The sequence below is a fragment of the Crinia signifera genome, chromosome 19, assembly GCF_055691185.1.
Source record: "Crinia signifera chromosome 19, ASM5569118v1, whole genome shotgun sequence".
Taxonomy (NCBI): Eukaryota; Metazoa; Chordata; class Amphibia; order Anura; family Myobatrachidae; genus Crinia; species Crinia signifera.
In genome coordinates this window covers 24,933,933-24,961,597 of record NC_139226.1, presented here as the reverse complement: position 1 = coordinate 24,961,597, position 27,665 = coordinate 24,933,933, and the positions used below count along the sequence as shown (strand labels likewise).

The following is a 27,665-nucleotide window of genomic DNA, read 5'->3' as shown; positions in this document are numbered from 1 at the left end:
CTCCACGGAGGCTGGGGAGCGTTGCAGAGCTTCGGAGGGCAGAGCGGAAAGTCTGACCCTCGGCGGCGGCTCCGGAGCAGTGGAGGCTTCAGAGGGCAGAGCAGAAAAGTCTGACCCTCCTAGGCAGCTCGGGAGTGCTGCAAGGCTTCGAGAGGGCAGAGCGAACAAGTCTGCCTCTCCCAGGTGGCTAGGGTGCGTTGATCTCCTCTTCTGGCGAATATCTAGTGATCTAGTGATATATCTAGTGATACTGCACCCATCAGTACAGATCACAACAACAGCATAATAAAATGCGGAAATGAGTCCCCAGTTGTACACACCTCCTGAGGAAGCCGCTGAGAAGCATTAAGGCGGAGAAACGCGTAGAGCGGACAAGGGGACACATCAGGCTGCCAATAGACAGAACCAGCGCATCTATCCCGGATATGACCGTTTAATAGGACTGCACCAGCGGTCAAGGAAGTTCGTTGGTGGCTGCAAGCGGGATCCCACCTTTTGTGACACCTCTGGAATCTAACTTAAGTATTAACCACAGTACTTTAGTTTCACGGCGGCAGATATATCACATGCGATATCGCATGCAATTGCATGTGATTGCATGCGATGCGATCGGATGCGATTTTGTACCTGTAACCCCACTATCCACTATGCATGGAGTTGATTTTATATAGTGTGGCGAGCGCAGCGGATTACTTTACATGTATTCGAAAACCCCAGTTTTACCGCATTTTCTCTTACCTCCCAACATGACCCTCTCCAGGAGGGACAAAATGCTCTGTTCCTGTAATTTCCTCTTAATTTATAATTGCCATCACCTCTTTAGAACAGGTTAATTGATCAGAAAGCTGTCTCAGCACAGGTGATGGCAGTCATAAATGAAGAGGCAAGTCCAGGAACAGAGCATTATAGCAGCCCATACACTTCCCGCTGCGGGCGGGCGTGCGTTGTGGGCTTCAATAGCAGGGATCACATTGCATTGCATTACATGTGCATGCGTTGTGCATGCAATGCGATGCAATGTGATGAAAACTAAGTACAAAAAGTATGTGCAAGCACATACTTTTTGTACTGTGCGATGAAGTGCCGCAGGAGCGCGCACCTCAAAGCACAGAACGCACAGCCCAGCATCGCAGCGTGTATGGGCTGCTTTCGTCCCTCCTGGAGAGGGACATGTTGGGAGGTATGTTTTCTCTTTAGTACATCCCGCCCTGTGTCCCTCATGGAGAGGGTCATGTTGGGAGGTATGATCACTGCAGTACTGAATGGAACATGCCACTGGTAAATGGTTATAAGAATTAAATGCAGCCCTATATTTGCCAGCAATAAATGGAGCCATGAGGCCAGAGAGGAGAGAGCGGATCTGTACCAGCGCTGTGTACAGTAATATGTCAGTGTATGAGAGGAGAAGGCGTGGCGCACACCTGAGCGCCTGGCTGCATGTACACAGTGACAGTGAGTGCGGGCGCCCCCTGCCGGCACCCAGCGACACCAGGAAGAGATCTATAACTAAAGTGAAAGTAGATAATAACCGTTCCCTTGACTGGCGGGACCCGCCCATCATCATCATCATCATCGTCATTATCTCCTATTCTCCCCTAGACACTGAGCCATGGCTGCCGTGGGGAAGCTCTGCGTGCTGACAGGTAATGGGCACACCGTGGTGGGTGGGATCACTGAGAGACGGTGCCCGGGGTGGGGGGGCTGTGTACAGCGTGCGGGTCACTGCTACTTCCGGGACACTCCTCATGTTACATACACCGGGATCATTATGGGAAGGGACTGCTATGTGGTATCCTGTGTGCTTCCTCCCCCTTCTTATGTGTCACATTATATACATGTATGTTGTTATCCTGTGTACTTCCTCCTCCTCCTCCTCCTTATGTGTCACATCATATACATGTATGTTGTTATCCTGTGTACTTCCTCCTCCTTATGGGTCACATTATATACATGTATGTGTGTTATTATCCTGTGTACTCCCTCCTCCTCCCCATGTTATTATCCTGTGGGCTCCCTCCTCCTTATGTGTCAGATGCACTAAGTTTCAAAAGTGATAAAATGGAGAGTGATAAACAGCCAGCCAATCAGCTCCTACCTGACCTTTTTCAAACACAGTCTGTGACATGGCAGGTAGGAGCTGATTGGCTGGCTGTTTATCACTCTCCATTTTATCACTTTTGAAGCTTGGTGCATCTGGCCCTATGTGTCACATTATATACATATATTTTATTCCCGACGTCGGCATCCCGGCTGGCCAGACTCAGACAGCATGGTGAGCGCAACAAAGCCCCTTGCATGCTCGCTACGCTCGCCACCTATTCTGTTCTTCCTCTATGGGGGTCGTGGACCCCCACGTGGGAAAATAGCAGGCGACTGTCGGTGTTTTGACAGCCAGGATCCCAACGTCGGGTAAAATGCCTGTCGAGACCCCGTCCGGCACCCGTGTGCCTCCCCATGTGTCACATCATGCACACCAACGTCTGTACATGCAGCTCAGTTTTCAATAAATCATCAGCGACTGCATGTACGGAGCAGGGACTAGATAATGTCACTGATCGATATATAATTATCGATGGCCCCACTGCGCCATAGGGGTTATTCAGACCTGATGGCAGGGCTGCAAATTCGTATTATTGATAGACTGCACATGTGTTAGACCCGTAGTACGCATGCGTGAGGCCGTCATGCAATAAAATCCTGCTAAATTTTTGATCGCTGGATGTACGCGAGGTGATTGACAGGAAGTCGCGTTTGTGGGTGGTAACAGCATGTTCGAGGAAGGCGTGTGATGCCAGCTCAGGCCCCGATCCGGCTATTTCTATTGCAGCTGCTGAGTAATGCGCTATAGAAGAAACTGTAAAAGTCCTGGGCTACACATACTGGGAAAATCATTCAATGCCGAGTGGCTTCTAAATACCGATTGGTGGAATTTTCACAAGCCATTCTCATGCCTTACCTGGCGCAAGATTTCACTCCGTCTGGGCACATTATTTTATTCTCCCAACACGCCCTAGTGGATGGGAGGGCATGATATATCGCCCATTGGCACATTTTGGTTATAAAAACAGTAAAAAACAAAAACCATGTCCAACTTCTGACCCTGTTTACCTTCCTGCATGTTGACCATCATGCTGGTGACCGTATTCCCCTACAGTGGTGCTGGGCTTCCTCCAAGCTCTATCTTAAATGTGAAAAGGTGCTGTACGCGTCTGCACGCCAATTATTCACACAGCGCCGGCAAGACAATGGCAAATTATTTTAGCAGGGCACAGTTTGCCTCAGGCAGGATGCACCGCCCTACTAAAACAGCCTAGCCTGAATACTAATGTCTGCTAGTGTGTTGCCAGCTTAAGATGCAGCACCAACGGTAGCAATTTTATACTTTGAAGTGGGGCAGTGCCAGTGGTGCCGTGGAGATCAGGGTGACACGGCATGTGCTAGGTGTGTGTGTGTGTTTGTATATATCCATCTGTTCTTATCTATAAAAACTAATAAGGATCATAAATGGGCTGCACTTGGATCTGAACAACACATTCTTAATGACATTTTTTTTTATTAAGTCAAACGCAGTGCCAGGATTGTGTAGTGCGTATTGTAAAGCAGCTATTCGTCAACCGAGAGCATGTAGAATATGTCGTTATTTTATATATGTATAAAATTCCGATTTTCTCCTCACTTGTCTGTTGCAGCTCTTCTTGCCGTATGGACGGATCCAGCCGTTTGTAACATTGAGCTGAGCCCACCGGCACCGCTGGTAAATGGTTCTGTCATGTTTAATGTAATTGGCGTCACGGGGAGGATCCGATACTCGGAGTGGTACAGAGGAGGCAATACAAATGCACCCAATCAAATTTTTAGGTTGCAAGAAGGCCTTCCCCCAATACGTGGGTCAAGTTACTTTATGGAAGCTGTTGGGTATCCGAATGGCTCCCTCCAGATTGTAAATCTCACGAAAGCCTTTGAGGGTCCTTACACAGTGGAGATCCAGGTGGACCGTCTGATACAGTACACCGCGCAGCTGACTATACTTGGTAAGTAGGCTATACCCAAAGCAAAGGGTAGCAGGGGATAATTGGGAATAACGGTCAGTAGACACTTGTAAGGACCAAATGACAGATCGTATGAATCGCTGAGCTTTACAGAACGTTCTAAATATAATATGTAAAGAAATGGAGTTTAATAAACGTTTCTCAAGTAAAACATATAACGGCTATTCATTAAAATATATAAAGGTTCTAACCCTTTGAGTGCAGGTGTTTTACCAACCGACATGTTTGTCCGATGGTTTTTAAATCCCAAAAATTTGCTTACCCGCCATACTGTTCAGTTACTGTATGTGGTACTGGACAAGGTGCGCTTTTCTTAGTCCTCCCAAATTTAGCGTACGCAGCCAGTACTGGTTTTGCCAGTCACAAGAGGAGGAGGAGGAGGAGGTACAGTACAGTAGGATAAAATAAAGTGACGGGTATAAATATTAGGAGGATGGTAGAAGCATGCATTGCATGGGGGCGGGTGTGAGGATGGGAACAATACAGAAACAATATTTATGGGTAGCCTACAGCTGGGTACGCACCTAAGCCTTTGCTCCCATACATTACCAGATTTTTGTTCCCACCAGACAGATTGGACAGATACATCTTTAGGTGTGTACCCAGCTTAAAGCTGCCCACGCACAGGTAGATTCTTTTACAACGATATGGCCATTTTCAACCGATTTTGTTAAAAACTTTCCATGTGTGGACATAAGGATGGATTGCACATGAAGAAAGATAGCGACCTGTCTTGGAGGATTTGGTACACATTCCGTGTGGTCATGATGAACAATGGGCCTTATTCTGGTTCATTCCTTCGGCAAATTCCTTCTTAAATGGATACAACCATGTGCACTGCAGGGGAGGCAGATGTAACGTGCAGAGAGAATTAGGTTTGGGTGAGTTGTTTTGTTTCTGTGCAGGGTAAATACTGACTGCTTTATTTTTACACTGCAATATAGATCTCACTTTGAAGTAAAACCCCACCCAAATCTAATTCTCCCTGCACAAGTTACATCTACCCCACCTGCAGTGCACATGGTTTTGTCCATCTAAAGGTGCATACACACGGGGCAGTATGATCGCTAGCAATATATTGCACAGCAATCATATTGCTCAGTGTTGTCTGTTTTCATCAGCGACCAGAGATGGTTGCTGATGGAAATGGCACACTGCCGGGAGAAGAGGCAGTGGAAGTTGCTGACCTTTAGGGGGATGAAAACGGGACCCTGCGATTTATTGCCAGTGTACACTCCAATCGCTGGCAATATGGTCGCTCAGCAACCATATTGCCAATGATTATAGCCCGTGTGTATGCACCTTAAGAAGGAATTTGCCAGAAGGAGTGAACCAGAATAAGGCCCAATGTGCCAATGATGTGTTAATGATTCGCAGTCCTTAAACTACCCATGTCATCTTTGGATCGTTTACACAATTGTTCTGTGTGTGTGTATATTATATCATTAGGGTTAGGTTGCAGGAAGGGAGGGGGGTTATACTTATCAGAATCAGATCACCTGCGTGTCGGGATGCTGCTGTCATTCTCCTAATCGCCGGCATTCCCACACTCTCCCCTGACAACTTGTGCTGCACAATTCAAAGGGGAAGCGTTGATGTCAATTATTTACTAAAGTTAGTAAATGAATAATGCAGGTTCTCCTGTTTTTACTGTAGACCAATTGTTAGTGGAGCATTTAGTTATATGGATTTCTCGCATGCATTGCTGATCCGTAAATGGATGGTAATAAAATAAAGCGATTACAGTATCTAGAGAAAACCTAGATTGAGCTTCCGTCCTTAGTGAACGCTGGGGCAATCCCTAATGATTCTTCTTGAAAGTAATGATTTTAGGACTTGCTTCGGGGGTTCCAGATAAAGCACGCAGTGATTTCCATAGACGTTCCCTGCATCTTCTCTTCAGCCCTGCAGTTGGGTTGCAAAAACCTGCAAGAAAAACCCTGCCCCCCCCCCCAACCCCATTCCCTGCTCGCAGTTGCATCTGCCCCTGTGTGTGTAGCATGTATCCCCTGTGTTTTTTTGGACAAGTTGCTCAAAATCCGATTATGACCAAATTCGGCCCTATCCCATTGGACCTGAATTGGGCCCAGTGTTAGGACCACCATATTACCCCGAGAGGCCCGTTTAGTGGCTAGCATCTCTGCAGTATTGCTACTATCATATAGGCCGTAACTCGCATTGATTGGTCCATTGTAGTGTGCTAGGGGAATGCTGTGTTTATTCTTTGGCATTTCCCAGGTTTCCTATTATTTCCGTGATAAAATGTACATGTTGGTGTTTGAATGACACGTTGGGGGAAATTTACTAAGATGTGTATTCTACTTCACATGTGATGTTGCTATGGGCAACCAATCAGATCCTGTCTACTATCTTCTAGAGCAGGGCTGTGCAACACCGGCCCTCCAGATGTTGATGAACTACGCATCCCAGCATGCCTTGCATCAGTTTCAGCATGGCCACATAGCAAAACTAATGCAAAGCATCCTGGGATGTGTAGTTAATTAACATCTGGAGGGCCGGTGTTGCCCAGCCCTGCTCTAGAAGATCGTAGACAGGATCTGATTGGTTGCCCATAGGAACATGACCTGTGAAGTAGAATACACATCTACAAGTAGAATACACAAGTTATGTTTAGAATTGATTTGCCCGTCTATGTTTCATACGGCTATGTTTCTGCTTCTGTATTCTGTTGTCAGACCTGCCTGTATCCTCTTTAGATGAAGAACCATCCCCACCACTAAGTGCTGGGGCCATAGTTGGAATCTGCATAGCAGTGTTAGTAGTGGTGGCTGCTGTGATCCTCGTATTGGGGTTCATCTTTAAAAAGAAATCAGGTGAGTAATAGATCGATTAGTCTGGTCTGGTCAGCATGCCAGATCTGGTAACTGGTTCACTGTGATGATCAAACAATATATGTAAGGTTTGGGTTTCGAAAACTGCATCCCCTGTGCCACTGTTGTTACCTGGTAATTTGGGGTGAGGGTTAATGGCACCCTCAGCTCTGCACCAGTCGTCCCTGCAAGGGGGCGGATGAAGAGGCTGCTCACTACAGGATAACGAGGGATGTTCTCACAAGACAAGGGCTAAGTATGGATGCACACATGGACAGATGTAGTGATAAAGTATCAAGCAACCTGTCATTTTTTGGGGGGGTACAGAGGTGTTTAGTTAAACAGTGACTAGGTCTACAGTCAAAAGACCGACATGTACTAGGTCGACATGATCAAAAGGTAGCTATGAGTTTGTTTTTGATGTCGACATGAACACTGTATAAGTGTACACCATCCGCTCGCCATGCTTCGGGCACGGTGCCTCGCTGCTCTCGGCACACTACTGCCACTGTAAAAACTGTTTATTGTATTTTTTTGGACCATTGTGATACAGAAATATTGTAAGTTATCAATATTTACATAAATATAAACAGCAAGACATATGCAATGCAATCAACATTAAGTTCAAAAATCAACTTACAGGTTGAATATCCCTTATCCGTATATCCAAAAACCGAAATATTACAAAAACCGTGGTTTTTCAGAACATTTCGACTTTTTTTTTGTTCCTCCACCTGCCCCTTTTTTTCGTACTTGTCACGTTCCCTAATGTCCACGGCGGGCTTCAGGATCCTCTTCAGCGGCATTTCCGGTCCCAGGGGTGCATTGCTCTAGTGCGCTGACCGCCGGTGACGTCAATGGCGTGCCTGCAAACTCACACAATGCACCCCTGGGACCGCTGAAGAGGATCCTGAAGGCCGCGGTGGACGCCGTGGGACCACCAGGGGACCAGGTAAGTATGTTAAAAAAAAAAAAATTCCAAAAACCGGAAAAATCCCTTATCCAAAATGATGGTGGTGCCGAGCATTTCGGATAAGGGATACGCAATCTGTACTATGAAGCCGTTAGAGTAGAGGTAAGAATGTAAGAGTGGTGAGGGACAGTAGGAGGTGGAGAAGAGAGAGAGTAGGGCAGCCGATGTCAGCAGTGTTGGGGGATATAGAATTGGAGAGCTTTATAAGGTGGATAATGGGGCTTCTGCTTGGGATTGACCAGTCCATGGCGACCACACTGTAATAAATGGAGGAGTATCCTGAAGATACAGAAGTGATTAAAGAGGGGGATATGCGCTGCTTCCGTTGAGCAGCAATATGGCATTTGCTGCACTTAGAATATGATTCATCTATTTTTAAGTTGGTGGGTAACATGCGCTATACCCCTTTCAGACATACCACTAAATACTTAATAATACCCCTTTCAGACATACCACTAAATACTTAATAATACCCCTTTCAGACATACCACCCTGGATTTTAAACCCGGTACAATCCAGGGTTTTTCTAAATCCTGTGTCCTGTGTAAAATCCCGGGTGGAGACATTCAGACATACGCTAGTCCCGGGATTATGCGCGTGCTCATGGAAAATCCTGGGATTTTTGCGTATGTCTGAAAGGGGTATGACAGATAGAATAAGGGAGTGGAAGACAAAAACATCAGTAATGGATTCAATCAAATGATAAACTTACCGCCAGCAGGAAAGGACCACCAAACATGCAGAAGGCCCCCACTTGCCCCCAGTGTTTTAGGGATAAATAGCATGTAATCCAACAGGGACCTTGGCACACTAATAAAGTCTTCTAAAAAAAAAACTCATGAAAAACTCATGTCAACCTTTTCACTATATCGACCTTTTTAATGTGTCAATCTATCGACCTATCAACTAATAGTGGTCAACCTTTTGATTGTCGACCTAATGACCGCATCCCGGTTCTCCTAAACGCACCATTCCCGAATTCAAACACGCGGCAGACCACAGAGGTAGAGTTTTAACCAATCACCCCACACATAGATTTGTTTTCCGTCCGAGGGAGAGCCACAATATAGATTTACCAGATAAATGTTCAATTAAAATTTGGGCTGTCAGTGCTGGGTCCTCCGCTGTCTCCGGACCCCCTGCAGGTTAGCCTAGCGATCTAGCGCTTTACGTTTTCTAAATTTCTAAATCTTTTTTTATGACTGGATCGGTCTGATATTTGTAATAAAATACAAAGATCTTCGCATACTGTATGTTTCAGCTCCCAATTGCGATCTGATGCTCGGTCCCTTGCGGATCACAGCCGAAGCTTGCAAGCTGTGCACGAGAGATTTAGCGATCCGCCATACCTAGCTGGGATTGCATACGATACATCGTATTCAAAATAACCGCATATGATGTATTCTGCTGCTCGGGAAGCTGCCAGGCAATTCAAGGGAAATACCGGCAACTTCTTCCTCTGAGAAGTCACATACATGTATGGGGGGTATATTAGTTGTTAAAGATTATTTGGCATTCTCTCTTGTTTTCATTTCAGACATTCAGTCATCAACATGATACCCAGAGGATTTATTACAGAGAAGCTAATTGGATCCCTCCAGCCTTCTACTAGGCCAAATTCCAGAATGGGAGGCTACAACTCCATTAATTCAATCTACCGCTCACCTCTGGTTCTAGTTTGGCAGATTTACTAAGGCACAGATCGCATGGGGAATGTGGTTCTCTCTCTCTCTCTCTCTCTCTCATTTACTAAGATGGGAGTTCTATTTTACATGAAACTCCCCCTTCTTTGCATGTTTGCTTGTTTTCTTTTGTGATCATTTGCTTCGAAACACGTTGCAAATACTTGTATTGAAGGGATCTATATATATTAGAGAGAGAGGAGGAATAATAAGCGGCACTCAAACTGTATATGTGACTGATCATGGGCCCTTGAAGAAATTGCCAGTGGCGGCATTGGAACGTCGGGGCACCAACCCATGATATTGATGCAATTTTGACTGACATTATTTAAATACAAAATGCTACGTGAGACAAGACCCTTTGAGTGCCGCTTATTATTCCTCCTCTGCCTATACTTTTGGAGGCAACTGGGCAATTATTACAACAGAGGGGAGTGCCGGATCACACCAGGACTCTGAACTTTGGCCCCAACAGCTCCCGGTGATGGGGGTGGGGCAGCCATTCTGTGGGACGTGACAGGCGTGCTTTGGGGGTCTGGCGTTTGCCAGGTAGTTGTCACTAAGGGCGAGATGTACTAATCATTGAAAAGTGATAAAACCGAGAGAGGAAAAACCTCCAACCAATCAGCTCCTACCTGTCATTTTTCAAACACAGCCTGTGACATGATAGGTAGGAGTTGATTGGCTGGTGGTTTATCACTCTCCATTTCACCCGTGACTAGTGCTGGTGTTTAAGGTTCCCATGCCAAAATCCTGGGAAAATTTCGACAGGACAGGCGGCGTATGTAGATGATGCAGCTCTCAGACACCCTCACTGATGACGGAGAGCTGCGTCCATTGCACTTGTCATCCGCGCCGGCCGCAAGTGTGGATCCCCGGCCTGCACCAAGGACCAGCAACCCAGGGTGAGTACTCTCCACTTCCTGCCTGCCTCCGCTGCCATTCTGGCTCCTCCCCACTCCAGAAAATGCAGGGACTTTTCTGGTGTGAAAGGGGCCAAACCTGGCATGGTCCCTGGGCCATATTCCCGGGTGGGTCCCTGCATTTTCTGGTGTGAAAGGGGTATAATGTATATATTTCTGCAGACACTGTTTGTATATGTTAGCATGGCAGCTCATTAGCCGTATACCTTCTGAGTCTGAAGTTTCTGTACCGTAGGACAGGTCCGCTCTTAAATAGATGAAACCGTTTTAAAATGAGCCAAACGTAGGTGAAAATATAGCACTTAAACCCTTTTGAAAGGCGGTATTAGTAATTTGTCCCGAGGATCTAGCGTTTGTGTCTTCGGAATCCTTTCCTCTGTAAGATATATTAAAAAGAATTTCTACCATAGAATTTTTTTTTAAAGACCCTTCTTTTCCCTGTCTATCAAAATAATAATATCCCCTCCTCTTGACTTGTCTATGGGTACAAACTGTTCACATTTCCAATAGCAACTGGCAGCTGAAGTGAGGGTTTCGGTTCCTTATGAAGTCCCTTTATGAATGTAGCCTATCATTATAAAGGGTACACTTAGTGTAATGTAGCATCCTATAGATTTTCTCCAATGCTTCAAAAGTATTATCGTTATGCTGGGGGTAGGCAAGCTGTGGCACTCCAACTGCTGTGGAACTACACATCCCAGCAGGCCCTGCTACAGTTTTAGCATACCCACATCAAACCTGTTGGCTATGCATGCTGGGATCTGTAGTTACACGCAGCTGGAGTGCCACAAGTTGCCTATGCCTTATGTAATGCACAGTATATTTCTCAGTGAAACATTCCTGGTGTCTTTGTGGTGGCAATTTTTTTTTTTTTTGTTCCTTTATGTATTTGTGCTCACGCTGTGCTTCTTAGTACATCTGCCCAATTATATGTGTATCAAATACCTTACATAGTATTTAAACAAAACATTTCTTATGTATAATGTAACAGCGCTTTTAACATTTCATGGATTACACGTGGACATAGTTTACGAAGTGCACTGCGTGCTTGCGGTAAAACGCATTAGTTTCGCTAAGTCGTGACTGGGTGGATGGCAAAATATTTTCGTTTTGCTGAGTCGTGCCTGGGTGGGATGGCAAAATGCGTTAGTTGCTGAATTGTGGCTGGGCGGTTCAACCGTGGCACTTCAAGCCATCCATGCATTCTCAGGAATATGCAAAATAGTCTTTAGTGATGCATTGTTCAATATTGTAAAGGTTTTTTTCATTGTATTGCATCGCATCGCATGCAATATAGTGAAATACAATTCATGCGATGCGATTTTTAATTGTATAGTCACCCATGGGTGATTTCATACCCCCACTATCCAACTACGCATGGAGTTGATTTTATATAGTGTGGCAAGCGCAGCGAGCCACCGAGCCCGAAGCGCGGCGAGTGGACGCAGAATACATGTAAAGTAATCCGCGTCCCCTCGTGGGGCTCGCTGCGCTCGCCACACTATATAACATCAACTCCATGCGTAGTTGGATAGTGGGGGTATGAAATCACCCATGGGTGACTATACAATTAAAAATCGGGTCTTTACAATGAAAAATCGCATAGTAGCATCTGATGAAAAAATCAGGCGCCCAGATAACACACAAGTTCCGGTTACAGTCAAGGCTTCTTTAGTACCACCTCATTCCAAGCAGGGAACAAATTGTGTATATTTGCCCATATACAGTTTTCTGAGTATTGTTGCAGTAGCTATTATAAATGGGCAAATGCTTCAGCTTATAATTGATGCCAAACATGTGATTATAAACCAAGCACATTTCCATTTTTGAATAGCTTCAGTTTCACAATTTTATCCTACGTGACCACGGCCAGGTACCCCGCAGTCTACACCCTCACTAGAGTAGCTGGGTTTGCAATGCTTACAACTGCATCACCCAAACACCCAATACACTCAGAACCGCTCATACAGGGTGTTCCGGTCACATGGAGAAACTGCACCTGCGTTAGTGCTGGTGCACGTTTCAGTGGTCCAAACGATTATGCGCACAGAGACAGGATTGCTCCTCCACTCATTATCACACCCCATTGTTTGCGTTCTCTGGAAATATAGGCGCACGTGCCCAAATCCAGAGCTCCAATGAAACCAAAGGTGCTTCGTAAATGACCTCCACAGTGCGTAGGCAGCATTGAGTGATTGTGCTGCTTTTTATAATTGTTTTAATTTAAGTTTTACTTGCACAAGTGTTCTATGAAAGCATTCCACACCATTTCTCATGGGAATTCTTAGAAATAGAATGTAATTGTTACCAGTTACCAAATTGTGTTTTTATATATAATCTGTTACAAATTTTGTGAGCTATCAAAATAGTCTTCATTTTTGTATTGCTAAATGTGTGGAATTTGCACAATAAATATCTGTTATATGCCAGAAAATGGTCATCGTTTATTTAACGATACAAGTCAATTTGATGATACAAGTCGATGCCACTTCTTGATCGCTTATCCATACATGGAGGACAATTGCTTTCCTGTGACAGTCATGGATTCGGTCATTGTAAAATGAACACACCCGTGAAATGGGGAACCGGGTGATAGGTTGACCATGTCAATTTGTCGACACCAAATGATTTTTTTTTATTTACCATTCAGGCGGACTCTGATGAGGAATGATAGAGTGTGCAGGGCGCAGCAAGGCACTTGGCCAAGCGAGGGTACGTGGCACAGTAATTGGGGGTTGACATTGACCCCAAAGTACTGTGAAAAACTCATGTTGACATTACCCACATCGACATTTTTATTGTGTTGACCTTTTGTCAACATTGACTGTGTGTATGTTGACCTTTTGATGTCGGCCTAGACTCCATCGAACTATGATTCATACCCAGTTAGGTCATAAATTCAACAGTATTTTTAATTTGAAATGGAGAAATGCATTCTATTAAGGCATGCCTGGATGGGGTGGAGAAATGCATTCTATTAAGGCATGCCTGGATGGGGTGGAGAAATGCATTCTATTAAGGCATGCCTGGATGGGGTGGAAAAATGCGTTCTATTAAGGCATGCCTGGATGGGATGGAGAAATGCGTTCTATTAAGGCATGCCTGGATGGGATGGAGAAATGCGTTCTATTAAGGAATGCCTGGAAGGGATGGAGAAATGTGTTCTATTAAGGCATGCCTGGATGGGGTGGAGAAATGTGTTCTATTAAGGCATGCCTGGATGGGATGGAGAAATGCGTTCTATTAAGGAATGCCTGGATGGGATGGAGAAATGCGTTCTATTAAGGAATGCCTGGATGGGATGGAGAAATGCGTTCTATTAAGGAATGCCTGGATGGGATGGAGAAATGCGTTCTATTAAGGAATGCCTGGATGGGATGGAGAAATGCGTTCTATTAAGGAATGCCTGGATCGGATGGAGAAATGCATTCTATTAAGGAATGCCTGGATGGGATGGAGAAATGCATTCTATTAAGGAATGCCTGGATGGGATGGAGAAATGCGTTCTATTAAGGAATGCCTGGATGGGATGGAGAAATGCGTTCTATTAAGGAATGCCTGGATGGGATGGAGAAATGCGTTCTATTAAGGAATGCCTGGATGGGATGGAGAAATGCGTTCTATTAAGGAATGCCTGGATGGGATGGAGAAATGCGTTCTATTAAGGAATGCCTGGATGGGATGGAGAAATGCGTTCTATTAAGGCATGCCTGGATGGGGTGGAGAAATGCATTCTATTAAGGCATGCCTGGATGGGGTGGAGAAATGCATTCTATTAAGGCATGCCTGGATGGGATGGAGAAATGCGTTCTATTAAGGCATGCCTGGATGGGATGGAGAAATGCGTTCTATTAAGGAATGCCTGGATGGGATGGAGAAATGCGTTCTATTATGGCATGCCTGGATGGAGAAATGCGTTAGTTTGAATCATGCCTGGATGGGATGGCAAAGTGCGTTAGTATTGTTTTAAATTAGGTGTAGGTCAAGTTAAAATACCCTGACCTGAACAAAATGAGAAATTTTGGTTTCCTTGTGGGAATGCTTAAATGTAATGGCTTAAATATGTGCAAATTTTCTGAGCCTGGTGGTTTTGCCTGAGGCTGTTTTCATGGGTAGTAGAAAAGAGAAGAATGACCAAATAGAATCAAGTATAGTAAAATTCTGTTATGTATGTATTTTTATTTAACTTCTAGCTTCTCCACCTAATGACGCGCATTACAAAGCTGTGAACAAAGAAACCCCAGTAAGTATTTTTTTAAGTCCCTTTTTTAACTCTTGTGCACTTGACAAAAACAAAACCTTATTGATTTAAACAACTTTTGTGTGTGTGTGTGTGTGTGTGGGGGTGGGGTGGGGGGGGGGGGGTGTAACCTACATTTGTAACCTACATATTTAACTATATTGCTATGGGTGAAGTGTAGTAGGAGAGACTACTCCCAGGCCTCAGCATTGCTACAGCCAGGTATGGAACACAGCCGGGTCACTGAACCAGGGGCTTAAAGTATCTTCATGTGGTCTGTAACTCTGCTCCTTCCCCCATGTTATTCAGAAAGGAAAAGGGGGATTGGGAGGGTACCGGTGCACAAGTTACTTACACGAATAAAAACAGTGATACACAAAAATATATATATATAAGATTCCACAATGTTGACAATAGGGTGCTTTTGTATCCGTATGATAGCTGAGTAATAACAGTACCTGAAAAAATAGAAGAAAAAGTGCTCTTTTTCTGGGGGCACTGCTTGAAAAAAAGTATTTTCTTAAAACTTTACTTTTATTAATTAGTTGCAAGAATAAAATGGGCATACTAAAACACACTCAACATGAAACATAAAGATGAAGATGGTGTGTAGCACTAAGAAAATGTACTATACACTCATCCAATTTTAGAGTTCTGAATAATTCACAGTTAGTAATCTAATATTCTGAAGGTGCACACCTTCCCCATGTTCTCTGCTTTTCCCTGGATGTGTGTCATGTGACCACGTATGTGTCAGGTTGGGATGTAAAATATGCGTATAGAAAAAGGCAAACCTGTATGTTCTGCATGTAAGATATGTATGCATTTAGCTGAAAGCAGACATGTGATTGTATGGGGTAGAGAATACATTTATGTAATGTATGCAAAATATGTCTGTGTACACAATGGGTGAAATCTAATAGGATGAGAGATTCAGAAAATGAGAGATTTGGGAAGAAATCTCCAGGTTTTTTTAAAGCGGCAATCATTTACACTGCAAAACCAGTTTGATTTTTGACGTGTAAGTGATTGCCGCTTTAAAAAAAACTGGAGATTTCTTCCCAAATCTCTCACTTTCTGAATCTCTCATCCTATTAAATGTCACCCAAAGTATGTTTTAGGAAGAATATTTGTGTATAGAACTGATTATACTAATGCAGAAAGCTTGTGTGTAGTTTTTGTGTTTGGGCACAGTGCTGCGTTTGTGGTTCAGGCAGAGTGCTTGTGCAGGTGCGTGTGTAGTGTGGTTCGGGCAGAGTGCTTGTGCAGGTGCGTGTGTAGTGTGGTTCAGGCAGAGTGCTTGTGCAGGTGCGTGCGTTGTGCAGTTCGGGCAGAGTGCTTGTGCAGGTGCGTGTGTTGTGTGGTTCATTCAGAGTGCTTGTGCAGGTGTGTGCGTTGTGCATTTCGGGCAGAGTGCTTGTGCAGGTGCGTGTGTTGTGTGGTTCAGGCAGAGTGCTTGTGCAGGTGCGTGCGTTGTGCAGTTCGGGCTGAGTGCTTGTGCAGGTGCGTGTGTTGTGTGGTTTGGGCTGAGTGCTTGTGCAGGTGTGTGTGTTGTTTGGTATGGGCAGAGTGCTTGTGCAGGTGCGTGTGTTGTGCGGTTCGGGCTGAGTGCTTGTGCAGGTGCGTGTGTTGTGCAGTTCGGGCTGAGTGCTTGTGCAGGTGCGTGTGTTGTGCAGTTCGGGCTGAGTGCTTGTGCAGGTGCGTGTGTTGTGCAGTTCGGGCTGAGTGCTTGTGCAGGTGCGTGTGTTGTGCAGTTCGGGCTGAGTGCTTGTGCAGGTGCGTGTGTTGTGCAGTTCGGGCTGAGTGCTTGTGCAGGTGCGTGTGTTGTGTGGTTCGGGTTGAGTGCTTGTGCAGGTGCGTGTGTTGTGTGGTTCGGGCTGAGTGCTTGTGCAGGTGTGTGTGTGTGTATTGTTTGGTATGGGCAGAGTGCTTGTGTGTGCTGTGCAGTTCGGGCTGAGTGCTTGTGCAGGTGCGTGTGTTGTGCGGTTCGGGCTGAGTGCTTGTGCAGGTGCGTGTGTTGTGCAGTTCGGGCTGAGTGCTTGTGCAGGTGCGTGTGTTGTGTGGTTCGGGTTGAGTGCTTGTGCAGGTGCGTGTGTTGTGTGGTTCGGGCTGAGTGCTTGTGCAGGTGTGTGTGTATTGTTTGGTATGGGCAGAGTGCTTGTGTGTGCTGTGCAGTTCGGGCTGAGTGCTTGTGCAGGTGCGTGTGTTGTGTGGTTTGGGCTGAGTGCTTGTGCAGGTGTGTGTGTGTGTGTGTATTTTTTGGTATGGGCAGAGTGCTTGTGTGTGCTGTGCAGTTCGGGCTGAGTGCTTGTGCAGGTGCGTGTGTTGTGTGGATCGGGCTGAGTGCTTGTGCAGGTGCGTGTGTTGTGCAGTTCGGGCTGAGTGCTTGTGCAGGTGCGTGTGTTGTGTGGTTCGGGTTGAGTGCTTGTGCAGGTGCGTGTGTTGTGTGGTTCGGGCTGAGTGCTTGTGCAGGTGTGTGTGTATTGTTTGGTATGGGCAGAGTGCTTGTGTGTGCTGTGCAGTTCGGGCTGAGTGCTTGTGCAGGTGCGTGTGTTGTGTGGTTTGGGCTGAGTGCTTGTGCAGGTGTGTGTGTGTGTATTGTTTGGTATGGGCAGAGTGCTTGTGTGTGCTGTGCAGTTCGGGCTGAGTGCTTGTGCAGGTGCGTGTGTTGTGTGGTTTGGGCTGAGTGCTTGTGCAGGTGTGTGTGTGTGTGTGTATTGTTTGGTATGGGCAGAGTGCTTGTGTGTGCTGTGCAGTTCGGGCTGAGTGCTTGTGCAGGTGCGTGTGTTGTGTGGTTTGGGCTGAGTGCTTGTGCAGGTGTGTGTGTGTGTATTGTTTGGTATGGGCAGAGTGCTTGTGTGTGCTGTGCAGTTCGGGCTGAGTGCTTGTGCAGGTGCGTGTGTTGTGTGGTTTGGGCTGAGTGCTTGTGCAGGTGTGTGTGTGTGTGTGTGTGTATTGTTTGGTATGGGCAGAGTGGTTGTGTGTGTTGTGCAGTTCGGGCTGAGTGCAGGTGCCTGTGTTGTGCAGTTCGGGCCGAGTGCTTGTGTGTGTTGTGTGGTTTGGGCAGAGTGCTTGTGCAGGTGTGTGTGTTGTGCAGTTCGGGCTGAATGCTTGTGCAGGTGTGTGTATTGTGCAGTTCGGGCAAAGTGCTTGTGCAGGTGTATGCATTGTGCGGTTCGGGCAGAGTGCTTGTTCGGTTCGGGCAGAGTGCTTGTGCAGGTGCATGTGTTATGCAGTTCGGGCTGAATGCTTGTGCAGGTGTATGCGTTGTGCGATTCTGGCAGAGTGCTTGTGCAGTTCGGGCAGAGTGCTTGTGCAGGTGTATGTGTTGTGTAGTTCGGGCTGAATGCTTGTGCAGATGCATGTGTTGTGTGGTTTGGGCAAAGTGCTTGTGCAGGTGTATGCGTTGTGCAGTTCGGGCTGAATGCTTGTGCAGGTGTGTGTGTGTGTTGTGCAGTTCAGGCAAAGTGCTTGTGCAGGTGTGTGCGTTGTGCGGTTCGGGCAGAGTGCTTGTTCGGTTTGGGCAGAGTGCTTGTGCAGGTGCATGTGTTGTGCAGTTCGGGCTGAATGCTTGTGCAGGTGCGTGTGTTGTGTGGTTTGGGCAAAGTGCTTGTGCAGGTGTATGCGTTGTGCGGTTCAGGCAGAGTGCTTGTGCAGGTGTGTGCGTTGTGCAGTTCGGGCTGAGTGCTTGTGCAGGTGTGTGTGTTGTGCAGTTCGGGCTGAGTGCTTGTGCAGGTGCGTGTGTTGTGTGGTTCGGGTTGAGTGCTTGTGCAGGTGCGTGTGTTGTGTGGTTCGGGCTGAGTGCTTGTGCAGGTGTGTGTGTATTGTTTGGTATGGGCAGAGTGCTTGTGTGTGCTGTGCAGTTCGGGCTGAGTGCTTGTGCAGGTGCGTGTGATGTGTGGTTTGGGCTGAGTGCTTGTGCAGGTGTGTGTGTGTGTGTGTGTGTATTTGGTATGGGCAGAGTGCTTGTGTGTGCTGTGCAGTTCGGGCTGAGTGCTTGTGCAGGTGTGTGTGTTGTGCGGTTCGGGCTGAGTGCTTGTGCAGGTGCGTGTGTTGTGCAGTTCGGGCTGAGTGCTTGTGCAGGTGCGTGTGTTGTGCAGTTCGGGCTGAGTGCTTGTGCAGGTGCGTGTGTTGTGTGGTTCGGGTTGAGTGCTTGTGCAGGTGCGTGTGTTGTGTGGTTCGGGCTGAGTGCTTGTGCAGGTGTGTGTGTATTGTTTGGTATGGGCAGAGTGCTTGTGTGTGCTGTGCAGTTCGGGCTGAGTGCTTGTGCAGGTGCGTGTGTTGTGTGGTTTGGGCTGAGTGCTTGTGCAGGTGTGTGTGTGTGTGTGTGTGTGTATTTTTTGGTATGGGCAGAGTGCTTGTGTGTGCTGTGCAGTTCGGGCTGAGTGCTTGTGCAGGTGCGTGTGTTGTGTGGATCGGGCTGAGTGCTTGTGCAGGTGCGTGTGTTGTGCAGTTCGGGCTGAGTGCTTGTGCAGGTGCGTGTGTTGTGTGGTTCGGGTTGAGTGCTTGTGCAGGTGCGTGTGTTGTGTGGTTCGGGCTGAGTGCTTGTGCAGGTGTGTGTGTATTGTTTGGTATGGGCAGAGTGCTTGTGTGTGCTGTGCAGTTCGGGCTGAGTGCTTGTGCAGGTGCGTGTGTTGTGTGGTTTGGGCTGAGTGCTTGTGCAGGTGTGTGTGTGTGTGTGTATTGTTTGGTATGGGCAGAGTGCTTGTGTGTGCTGTGCAGTTCGGGCTGAGTGCTTGTGCAGGTGCGTGTGTTGTGTGGTTTGGGCTGAGTGCTTGTGCAGGTGTGTGTGTGTGTGTGTGTATTGTTTGGTATGGGCAGAGTGGTTGTGTGTGTTGTGCAGTTCGGGCTGAGTGCAGGTGCCTGTGTTGTGCAGTTCGGGCCGAGTGCTTGTGTGTGTTGTGTGGTTTGGGCAGAGTGCTTGTGCAGGTGTGTGTGTTGTGCAGTTCGGGCTGAATGCTTGTGCAGGTGTGTGTATTGTGCAGTTCGGGCAAAGTGCTTGTGCAGGTGTATGCATTGTGCGGTTCGGGCAGAGTGCTTGTTCGGTTCGGGCAGAGTGCTTGTGCAGGTGCATGTGTTATGCAGTTCGGGCTGAATGCTTGTGCAGGTGTATGCGTTGTGCGATTCTGGCAGAGTGCTTGTGCAGTTCGGGCAGAGTGCTTGTGCAGGTGTATGTGTTGTGTAGTTCGGGCTGAATGCTTGTGCAGGTGCATGTGTTGTGTGGTTTGGGCAAAGTGCTTGTGCAGGTGTATGCGTTGTGCAGTTCGGGCTGAATGCTTGTGCAGGTGTGTGTGTGTGTTGTGCAGTTCAGGCAAAGTGCTTGTGCAGGTGTGTGCATTGTGCGGTTCGGGCAGAGTGCTTGTTCGGTTTGGGCAGAGTGCTTGTGCAGGTGCATGTGTTGTGCAGTTCGGGCTGAATGCTTGTGCAGGTGCGTGTGTTGTGTGGTTTGGGCAAAGTGCTTGTGCAGGTGTATCCGTTGTGCGGTTCAGGCAGAGTGCTTGTGCAGGTGCGTGCGTTGTGCAGTTCGGGCAGAGTGCTTGTGCAGGTGCGTGCGTTGTGCAGTTCGGGCAGAGTGCTTGTGCAGGTGCGTGCGTTGTGCAGTTCAGGCAGAGTGCTTGTGCAGGTGTGTGTGTTGTGCAGTTCGGGCAGAGTGCTTGTGCAGGTGCATGTGTTGTGCAGTTCGGGCTGAATGCTTGTGCAGGTGCGTGTGTTGTGTGGGTTGGGCAGAGTGCTTGTGCAGGTGTGTGTATTGTTTGGTATGGGCAGTGTGTATGTGTTTTTGCAACCTGTTAACGTGTATTCTACTGACCCCTTTGTAACTTTATAGATCCCCAAACTTCATTATCTTCCCACCTCCTGTATAGAATAGGACACATTGTCACACACAGGGCTAGTGTAAATGATTTGTTTGAGGGCGTTGTCCCTTTTACCACAGGGGTTTTCCAGAGACACCTACACAACAAAAACTGGGCCTAATTCTTCCTGCTCCCTCACAAAGGCTCCATTATTCCTATCTGCATACCTCCCAACATGACCCTCTCCCTGAGGGACACAATGCTCTGCTCCTGCACTTTCCTCTTAATTAATGATTGCCATCACCTGTGGAGAAACACCTTTCTTATTAGTAAATCTGTTCAACACAGGTGATGGCAATCATGCATTAAGAGAAAAAGTCCAGAAGCAGAGTAATTTGTCCCTCCTGGTATGGGTCATGTTGGGAGGTATGTATCTGTCATCGGCAATAATCCCTGCCAGTATCTCCCCTGCACACAGGAAGTGGTTCAGCATAACAGCGGTTCCCCTGCTCTGTGATCCAGGTGATTTCCTTCACAAGCAACTACAGATTGTGTTTTCCTGCAACGCTATGTGTATGTAGGTGTCTGTTACTGCTAGCGGCAGTGTCTATAGTCTGTCCTCTGTATTACTGTCATCCCAATGTTTACTAGCACCTGACTGTGGTTCTGAGGGTGACTGCTATAAGTCCAAGATCATGCTGAAACTGGAACTTCTAGTTTTGCTGACGGTTCTTCCCCCATCGCTATTCTTGCGTTACCTCGGCCTCTCTGATTTCCCTTATAGTACCGGTGTCCTATTTATGCATTCATTTGATTCCTGATATGGACTACTGTCTGATAGGTCACCCAGTTTGGTTTTGACCTTTACCTGTAAGAAAGGCCAAAGTTCAAGGTAAAATACTTGACTATATTGCATACTACAAAACTAGTTTCAGGGAGATTATAGTTGATAGAAGAATTTTGCACAGCTCCCTATTGAGGGGGCGTGTCATGCTCCACCCAAAGGGCGTGTCTAGTTCCAAATATGGAGAGATTGTGAACGTGGCACCTAGAAGCGTGGGTGTGTACTGCTACATCTGAGAGGAATCTTTTAAAAATGTCTTATATCCAAATGTAGATGAGCCCCCAAAGTAGGGATGGGACATCGAAAGAAAACATCGGTCAAATTATGTTTTTCAACATTGATTGCAAAACATCATTTGGACCTAAACATTGGTACTGTGAACCCGATGTTAACCGATGTTTCGATTTTTTTTTTTTTTTTTTTTTTTTTTTTTTTTTTTTTATAAATAAACTGGTTACCAAAGCATATAATACACTAATAAGCTTCTGAAATGATAAATAATCCTTCTATTAAGTTTATCTTGTTGGAGGCTTACAGTTATACACACACAGTGGATATATGATTCATGTTTTGTGGTAAATCAAATTTGTTACGGAAGGAAAAAAACGTAAAGCATTAACTATCAAAACTTTATTGCAACAACTCACAATCTGCTATTTTTACCTAGATTTTTAATTGTAGCAACAGGCTAATAACTTATGTTAATCATAGAAAATAACAAAAAAACTACACACAGTGCAACATAGAACATACTAAATAGAACAATCACATAGTGCATTGAAAAGAACTCTTTGTAGCAAAATAGGAATCTACTATTGAGGTACATAAATTATGGGCCTCACAACACAGGTGGATAAAACAAAATAAAAACTGGGAGGAGAATAACAGAAATTGGGGAAGGGGAGACTCCAGTCCAGCATACTTTCAAACTGGCCCCCAAATTTTCCCAAAAGCTGCAGAGCCAGCCATCATAGCAACCAGTGAGTCACTAACAGCACCAGTTGCAGTGAGGCAGGGGTGGGGCTGTCCTGTGTGCTGCTGCTGAATGGCTGGCCAGACTGTCTTTCACTGTCAGCTACCAACCACAGCAGCAGCACACAGCCACACACACATATGAAAGCCCAGCCAGCAGTGATACTGTCATGTTTGTTCATGTTTTTTTTTTATCAGTCTCTTAAGTTTTTAATGAATATAAATCAAGGAGAGAGTGAGCTGGCTGCAAAGCATTGAAAGCAGCACACAGTGACACACAAAAGAAAAAACATTGAAAGATTGAGAAAAACATCGGGGGAAAAATCTAGCGATGGTGATGAAACATTGGATCCTCAACTTTGCAGGGTTAAACATCGAACATTGGAACCATAAATCCGATGTTACCGATGAAACTCTATACCAGCACTACATGCTCACATGTATGTGACTCTGGCCTGCCTCTCTGAACATTGGGGCTAATTCAGTATAGTCTAGAAAAGTGTGTTAACTGCAATCTGGCTATTTTCACACTTCCGCGCCGCTGTGCATGTGCGTAAAGTGTCAAACCGTGACCGTAAAGATGCAATTGCAGTTTGAAAGCAGCGGACGGTGATGCGGGGCGCGGTCTGAACAACACAGACCTGTCCAGACCGAATTTAAGTGGCTGCGTGGGCCACTGCAAACCAAAAGATGGCGGCGGTGCGATTGCAGCGCAGGCCGGACCTTTTTTATGCTGCGCGGTCACCATTATGAGAATGACTGTAGTTACAGTGTTGCTAATTTGGCTAGATCAGCCCCATTATACAGAACAAATGGTCATTTATATGTGTAGTGTTGTGAAAGAAATGGAGAAATTCGTAGGAACAAGTTCATCATTATATTGTCAAACCTAGTCATACACATAACATACTGTATATGTTATTGCTTTAAACATTGATTCTTCCCCGGGCAATGACCTGGTCACTGTGGTAGTGTATATGACAGCAAGTGGGACATGTGACCTTAAGGTGCCAATGCATCTACAGTTGTGATTAATTGTTTCTCAGGTCCTGTGATTTCCCCCAATCTATCTGACTTTTCCATACATTACATTACAGATTTGTATCGGTGATCGGCAGATTCTTCCCATCATAAGATTGCATCACCTCAATCGATAGTCACATGGAGATGATTTAAATAATGGGTGGTACTACTATTGCTCACCGCCCCATTTTACTCTTTAACGAGCACCACAATTTTTGTTAACAAAAAAATGTGTGAGGGCCCACCCCTCTATGCATAACCAGCACTTCTAAAAAGAGGGGGGGGTGAGTAGGGGGACCCCATTTTTTTGGAATCAGCACCAGGCTGCACAAGCAGGGGGGTAATGCCACAGCCAGGGGATACACTTGACAGGGTCCTGTGTCCAAAGCATTTATCCATCCCAACTAGTCAGCCCTGTCCAGGGATCCTTGGGGAGGTTTGATGCCCCCTTTCTGGGTTACACCTGCCTGGGCTGAAGCCTGGGGCTATCCCCCATGCAGTGGGTGTGGGGTTAATAATTTGTGCTAGTGTACAAAGTTATATTGTCCCTGGCCACTGTAGAGCCATAAGCACCAGCACGTGGGGCATTAAGGGCTCGCTGATACTAGTCCCCATGTGCCGACAGGCGGTACTTCATGCCCTACTAGGGCGTGGTGGGAGAATAAAAGAGTGTGCCGAGGCACCGTGCACGAAGCGTGGAGAGCGCAGCACCGTGCACGAAGCATGGAGAGCGCAGCACCGTGCCCGGAGCATGGAGAGCGCAGCACCGTGCCCGAAGCGTGGAGAGCGCAGCACCGTGCCCGAAGCGTGGAGAGCGCAGCACCGTGCCCGGAGAGCGCAGCACCATGCCCAGAGCGTGGAGAGCGCAGCACCGTGCCCGGAGGATGGAGAGCGCAGCACCGTGCCCGGAGCATGGAGAGCGCAGCACCGTGCCCGAAGCATGGAGAGCGCAGCATCGTGCCCGAAGCATGGAGAGCGCAGCACCGTGCCCGAAGCATGGAGAGCGCAGCGGTACACTTTTGCAACATACGGGATATTTCGTGTCTACCTTTTGATGGTCGACCTCACCCATGTCGACCCAATGCTTGCGTCAATGACACTGTTGAGCTAACCCCATGTCAACCTTGATGCATGTTGACCTTCAGTGGTCCACCGAATGTATGTCGACCTTCCTCTTGTCAACCCTATGACCCATACCCGGCACAGGTGGAAAGCCCTGGTACCATTACTGCACATCCGCGCACCCAAGTGTACAATGGTATTCCCCACTGGCTGCATCACTTAGCAATGGGTTTAGGATAGAGATTAGCAGGTGCCCTACAGTGAGCGCAGTTTAATGGGTGTTTGTTGGAACGCTGCCTCATTCCCAATAGCAAATCCACTGCTTCGGTAACGTAGTAATTAAGGCTGAAAAAAATGTTACTCCATCGAGTTCAACCTTTTTACATTTCTTATTACATTCGGTACTTGTGTATTAGCACAGCGCCCGTTACCCAGTTAGCGTAGCGGCGCTGTCAGAATCAGCGTAGTGTTCGCGTGCCCAGCGTAGTGTAGTGTTCCCGCCCATTCACGCCTAGCCGGAGCTTACGCAGTTAGCGTAGTCAGTTCGGCATCCCTGTCCGTATCAGTGTCGTGTTCCCGCCCGTTCGCGGCTAGCCGGAGCTTACGTAGTTAGAGTAGTCAGTCATCGTTACGCAGTTAGCGTAGTCAGTCATGGGCCCCATACATCAGCAATCACAATTTATGGATTTTCAGATATAGGGATATTTTGGCCAGATAAATCGATTTTACAATCTATCTGACTTTGCCCACACATTACAGATTTATTTCAGTGATCGGCAGATTTTTCCATCTACAGTTTGCATCTTCATATCTGGAAATTGCCCCAATCGATTGTCATTTCAGCTGTTCATAATGTAAATAGATGAAGACGAAGAATTGGGAATGCCCACACATATAAAAAAGATCTGCAGATAATACCAGATTATTAAGCATGTTTAAAAACCTGATTAAGCAATCGATTGGCGATTTTGATTGGGATTGCCAAAAGGGGGAGCCCACACATCTAAAATTAATTGTGGCAATCATCTCCATATCTGAAAATTGTCACAATTAATTGCTGATGTATGGGGCCCTTCAGCGCGTATTACGTTGTGTGGGAACCATTGACCATTTAAACCTGGCTGACATGACAGGTGTGTATGTGTGGGAACCATTGACCATTTAAACCTGGCTGACATGACAGGTGTGTATGTGTTCCTGAAACACCCCCACTATCCACATCTGCCCGAAGCGTTGCGAGCGGACGTGTTACGCGTCCTCCCAACCTTTTCATACCCCCACTATCCACGTCGGCGTGGAGTTGAATTTATAAAGTTCGACGAGCGCAGTGAGCCACCGAGCACGAAGCGTGGCGAGCGGATGCAGATTGCTTTACATGTGTTGTGTCCCTTCGCTTCGGGCATGGTGGCTCGCCACACTGTATAAAGTCACCTCCACGCCGACGTGGATAGTGGCGGTATAAACAGGTCTTGCGCTCGACAGGCTTCGGGCTGGCATGGATAGCGGGGGTTTGAAATAGAGGCATTTGCCAGATTAATCCCAAACCGATGGTCAATAAGTGAATTTCGCAGTTTAGGTACTGTGTCCGTAAAGCGGTATCCCTTATCAGTACTAAGTACTTAAAACATGCTAGAAATAATTAGTACACAAGACTTGGTATAAATTTGCATGCCGCAAGGAGCCGGGGGACGGCGGCAAGCAGGGAGATGGAAGCATCCCTGCCTGCGCCGGAGTCTGTGTGGGGGGAGGAAGGGCTCCCCGGGACACAGGGAGCACAAGCTGACCCCCCCCCCCCCCCCCCCGGGAGAGCTGGCAGGGGCGCTGTGTACGCTGACTATGCTAGGCAGCCGTTGGGCTACACTGATAACGTAGCTTAGCCTATGCTGAAAACGTAGCGTAGCCGGGCACCGTGATATTACACAAGTACCTTACATTCTTTATATGCGGCAAATGATTCTGGTGTCCCATCCTGTTTAAACGCTTTGAATGCCCTCCTTTTTCTAGCCATTTCATTGGCTTTGCTGTTAAGCCACATCGGTTTGCTTTTGACATTTGTTCTTTTGTTTACCCCATACTTGCCAACTTTTACATTTGCCTCTCCGGGAGAAGCCAGCCGAATATCCTGGTCGGGGGGTGGGAACAAGGCGACTGACTCAAAGCCCCACCACCAATCCATGCAAACACCGCAACTATTGGGTCCGCGAGTAGGGGGCGGGGCTAAAATGATGCGATTTGCACCATTAAAGCCCTGCCCCCTCTCCATGGACCCGCGATTTGCAGTAAATGCTGGTAATACAATCAGCGGGGAAGGGGGGTGCAGGGGCTCTGTGGGCGAGAGACTTGCCCACCTTTCCGGGGGTCCGGGAGGCAGACCCGATTTTCGGGAGCCTTCCGGCCATTCCGGGAGGTAGGCAAGCCTAGTTTACCCTTGGAATAAATTTATCGGAGCCCTCCAGCAGTATTTTTTTAAACGTTTGCCACCTTTCAGTGGTGTCCAAACGTCTAAACAATTCCTTCCAGTTTGTATACTTTAAGTATTCCCCAAACAATCCAAAGTTTGCTTTTCTGAAATTTAAGGACCTAGTTGCTCCAATATAATTGTTAAAATTTGGCTATGAGAAGGGTAACTAGAGCAGGGGTGTCAAACTCACAGCACAACAGCTTTTGTGGAACTACACATCCCAGCATGCCCTGCCACAGATCTTATATAGTGGATTTAGACAACTGCTCATGCACTGTATTGGCATCTTACAGGAGATGTTCTGTATAGTTTACATGTGATGCTGTATTCTCTCTTCTCTATGGCCCTTATTCAGATCTGAGCTCAGTACAAATTTGTTTGGAAAATGGGCAAAACCATGTGCACTGCAGGTGGGGCAGATGTAACATGTGCAGAGAGAGTTAGAGTTGGGTGTTATTTTGTTTCTGTGCAGGGTAAATACTGGCTGCATTATTTTTACACTGCAATTTAGATTTCAGTTTGAACACACCCCACCCAAATTTAACTCTTTCTGCACATGTTACATCTGCCCCACCTGCAGTGCACATGGTTTTGCCCATTTTCCAAACAAATTTTGTTCTGCGCTCAGATCAGAATAAGGGCCTATATACGGACTGTGTTTGCAGACAGAGTGACGCTAACTACATTTCTCTGCTTGACGTTGCAGGTGGCATGACGATAATCTGACGATCTACTCTGGACCCCCCATTATAACATTGGGAAGCGCAGTTCTCATCCTGATTTAAATAAATGAGGATCTATTGTCTGGCA

At 46.8% G+C, this 27,665-nt stretch overlaps 1 protein-coding gene across 7 annotated transcripts; it reads left to right on the top strand.

The window, feature by feature from the left end:
* Positions 1 to 1,461: 1,461 nt before the first annotated feature.
* On the top strand, positions 1,462 to 27,665 carry LOC146042244 (uncharacterized). 7 transcript variants are annotated; one of them, XR_014463807.1, is made up of 6 exons: positions 1,462 to 1,643; positions 3,690 to 4,031; positions 6,767 to 6,883; positions 13,109 to 13,170; positions 14,652 to 14,701; positions 27,562 to 27,665. XR_014463807.1 is itself a non-coding variant. In XM_083162164.1 (5 exons), the coding sequence occupies exons 1-5, from the start codon at positions 1,610 to 1,612 to the stop codon at positions 27,568 to 27,570; spliced, it is 552 nt and encodes a 183-aa protein (XP_083018290.1). In that variant the 5' UTR covers positions 1,463 to 1,609; the 3' UTR covers positions 27,571 to 27,665. The 7 variants fall into 7 exon arrangements, 5 of the variants coding, with proteins under 5 accessions (XP_083018290.1, XP_083018293.1, XP_083018292.1 ...); XR_014463806.1 differs by having other exon boundaries at positions 1,464 to 1,643; positions 6,746 to 6,883; XM_083162164.1 differs by lacking the exon at positions 13,109 to 13,170 and having other exon boundaries at positions 1,463 to 1,643.

Coding starts and splice junctions, on each gene's coding strand:
- LOC146042244 (XM_083162163.1), top strand. CDS start 1,610: ATGGCTGCCGTGGGGAAGCTCTGCGTGCTGACAG. Junction 4,032..6,745: donor CGCGCAGCTGACTATACTTG/GTAAGTAGGCTA, acceptor TTCTGTTGTCAG/ACCTGCCTGTATCCTCTTTA. Junction 6,884..14,651: donor CATCTTTAAAAAGAAATCAG/GTGAGTAATAGA, acceptor TTTAACTTCTAG/CTTCTCCACCTAATGACGCG.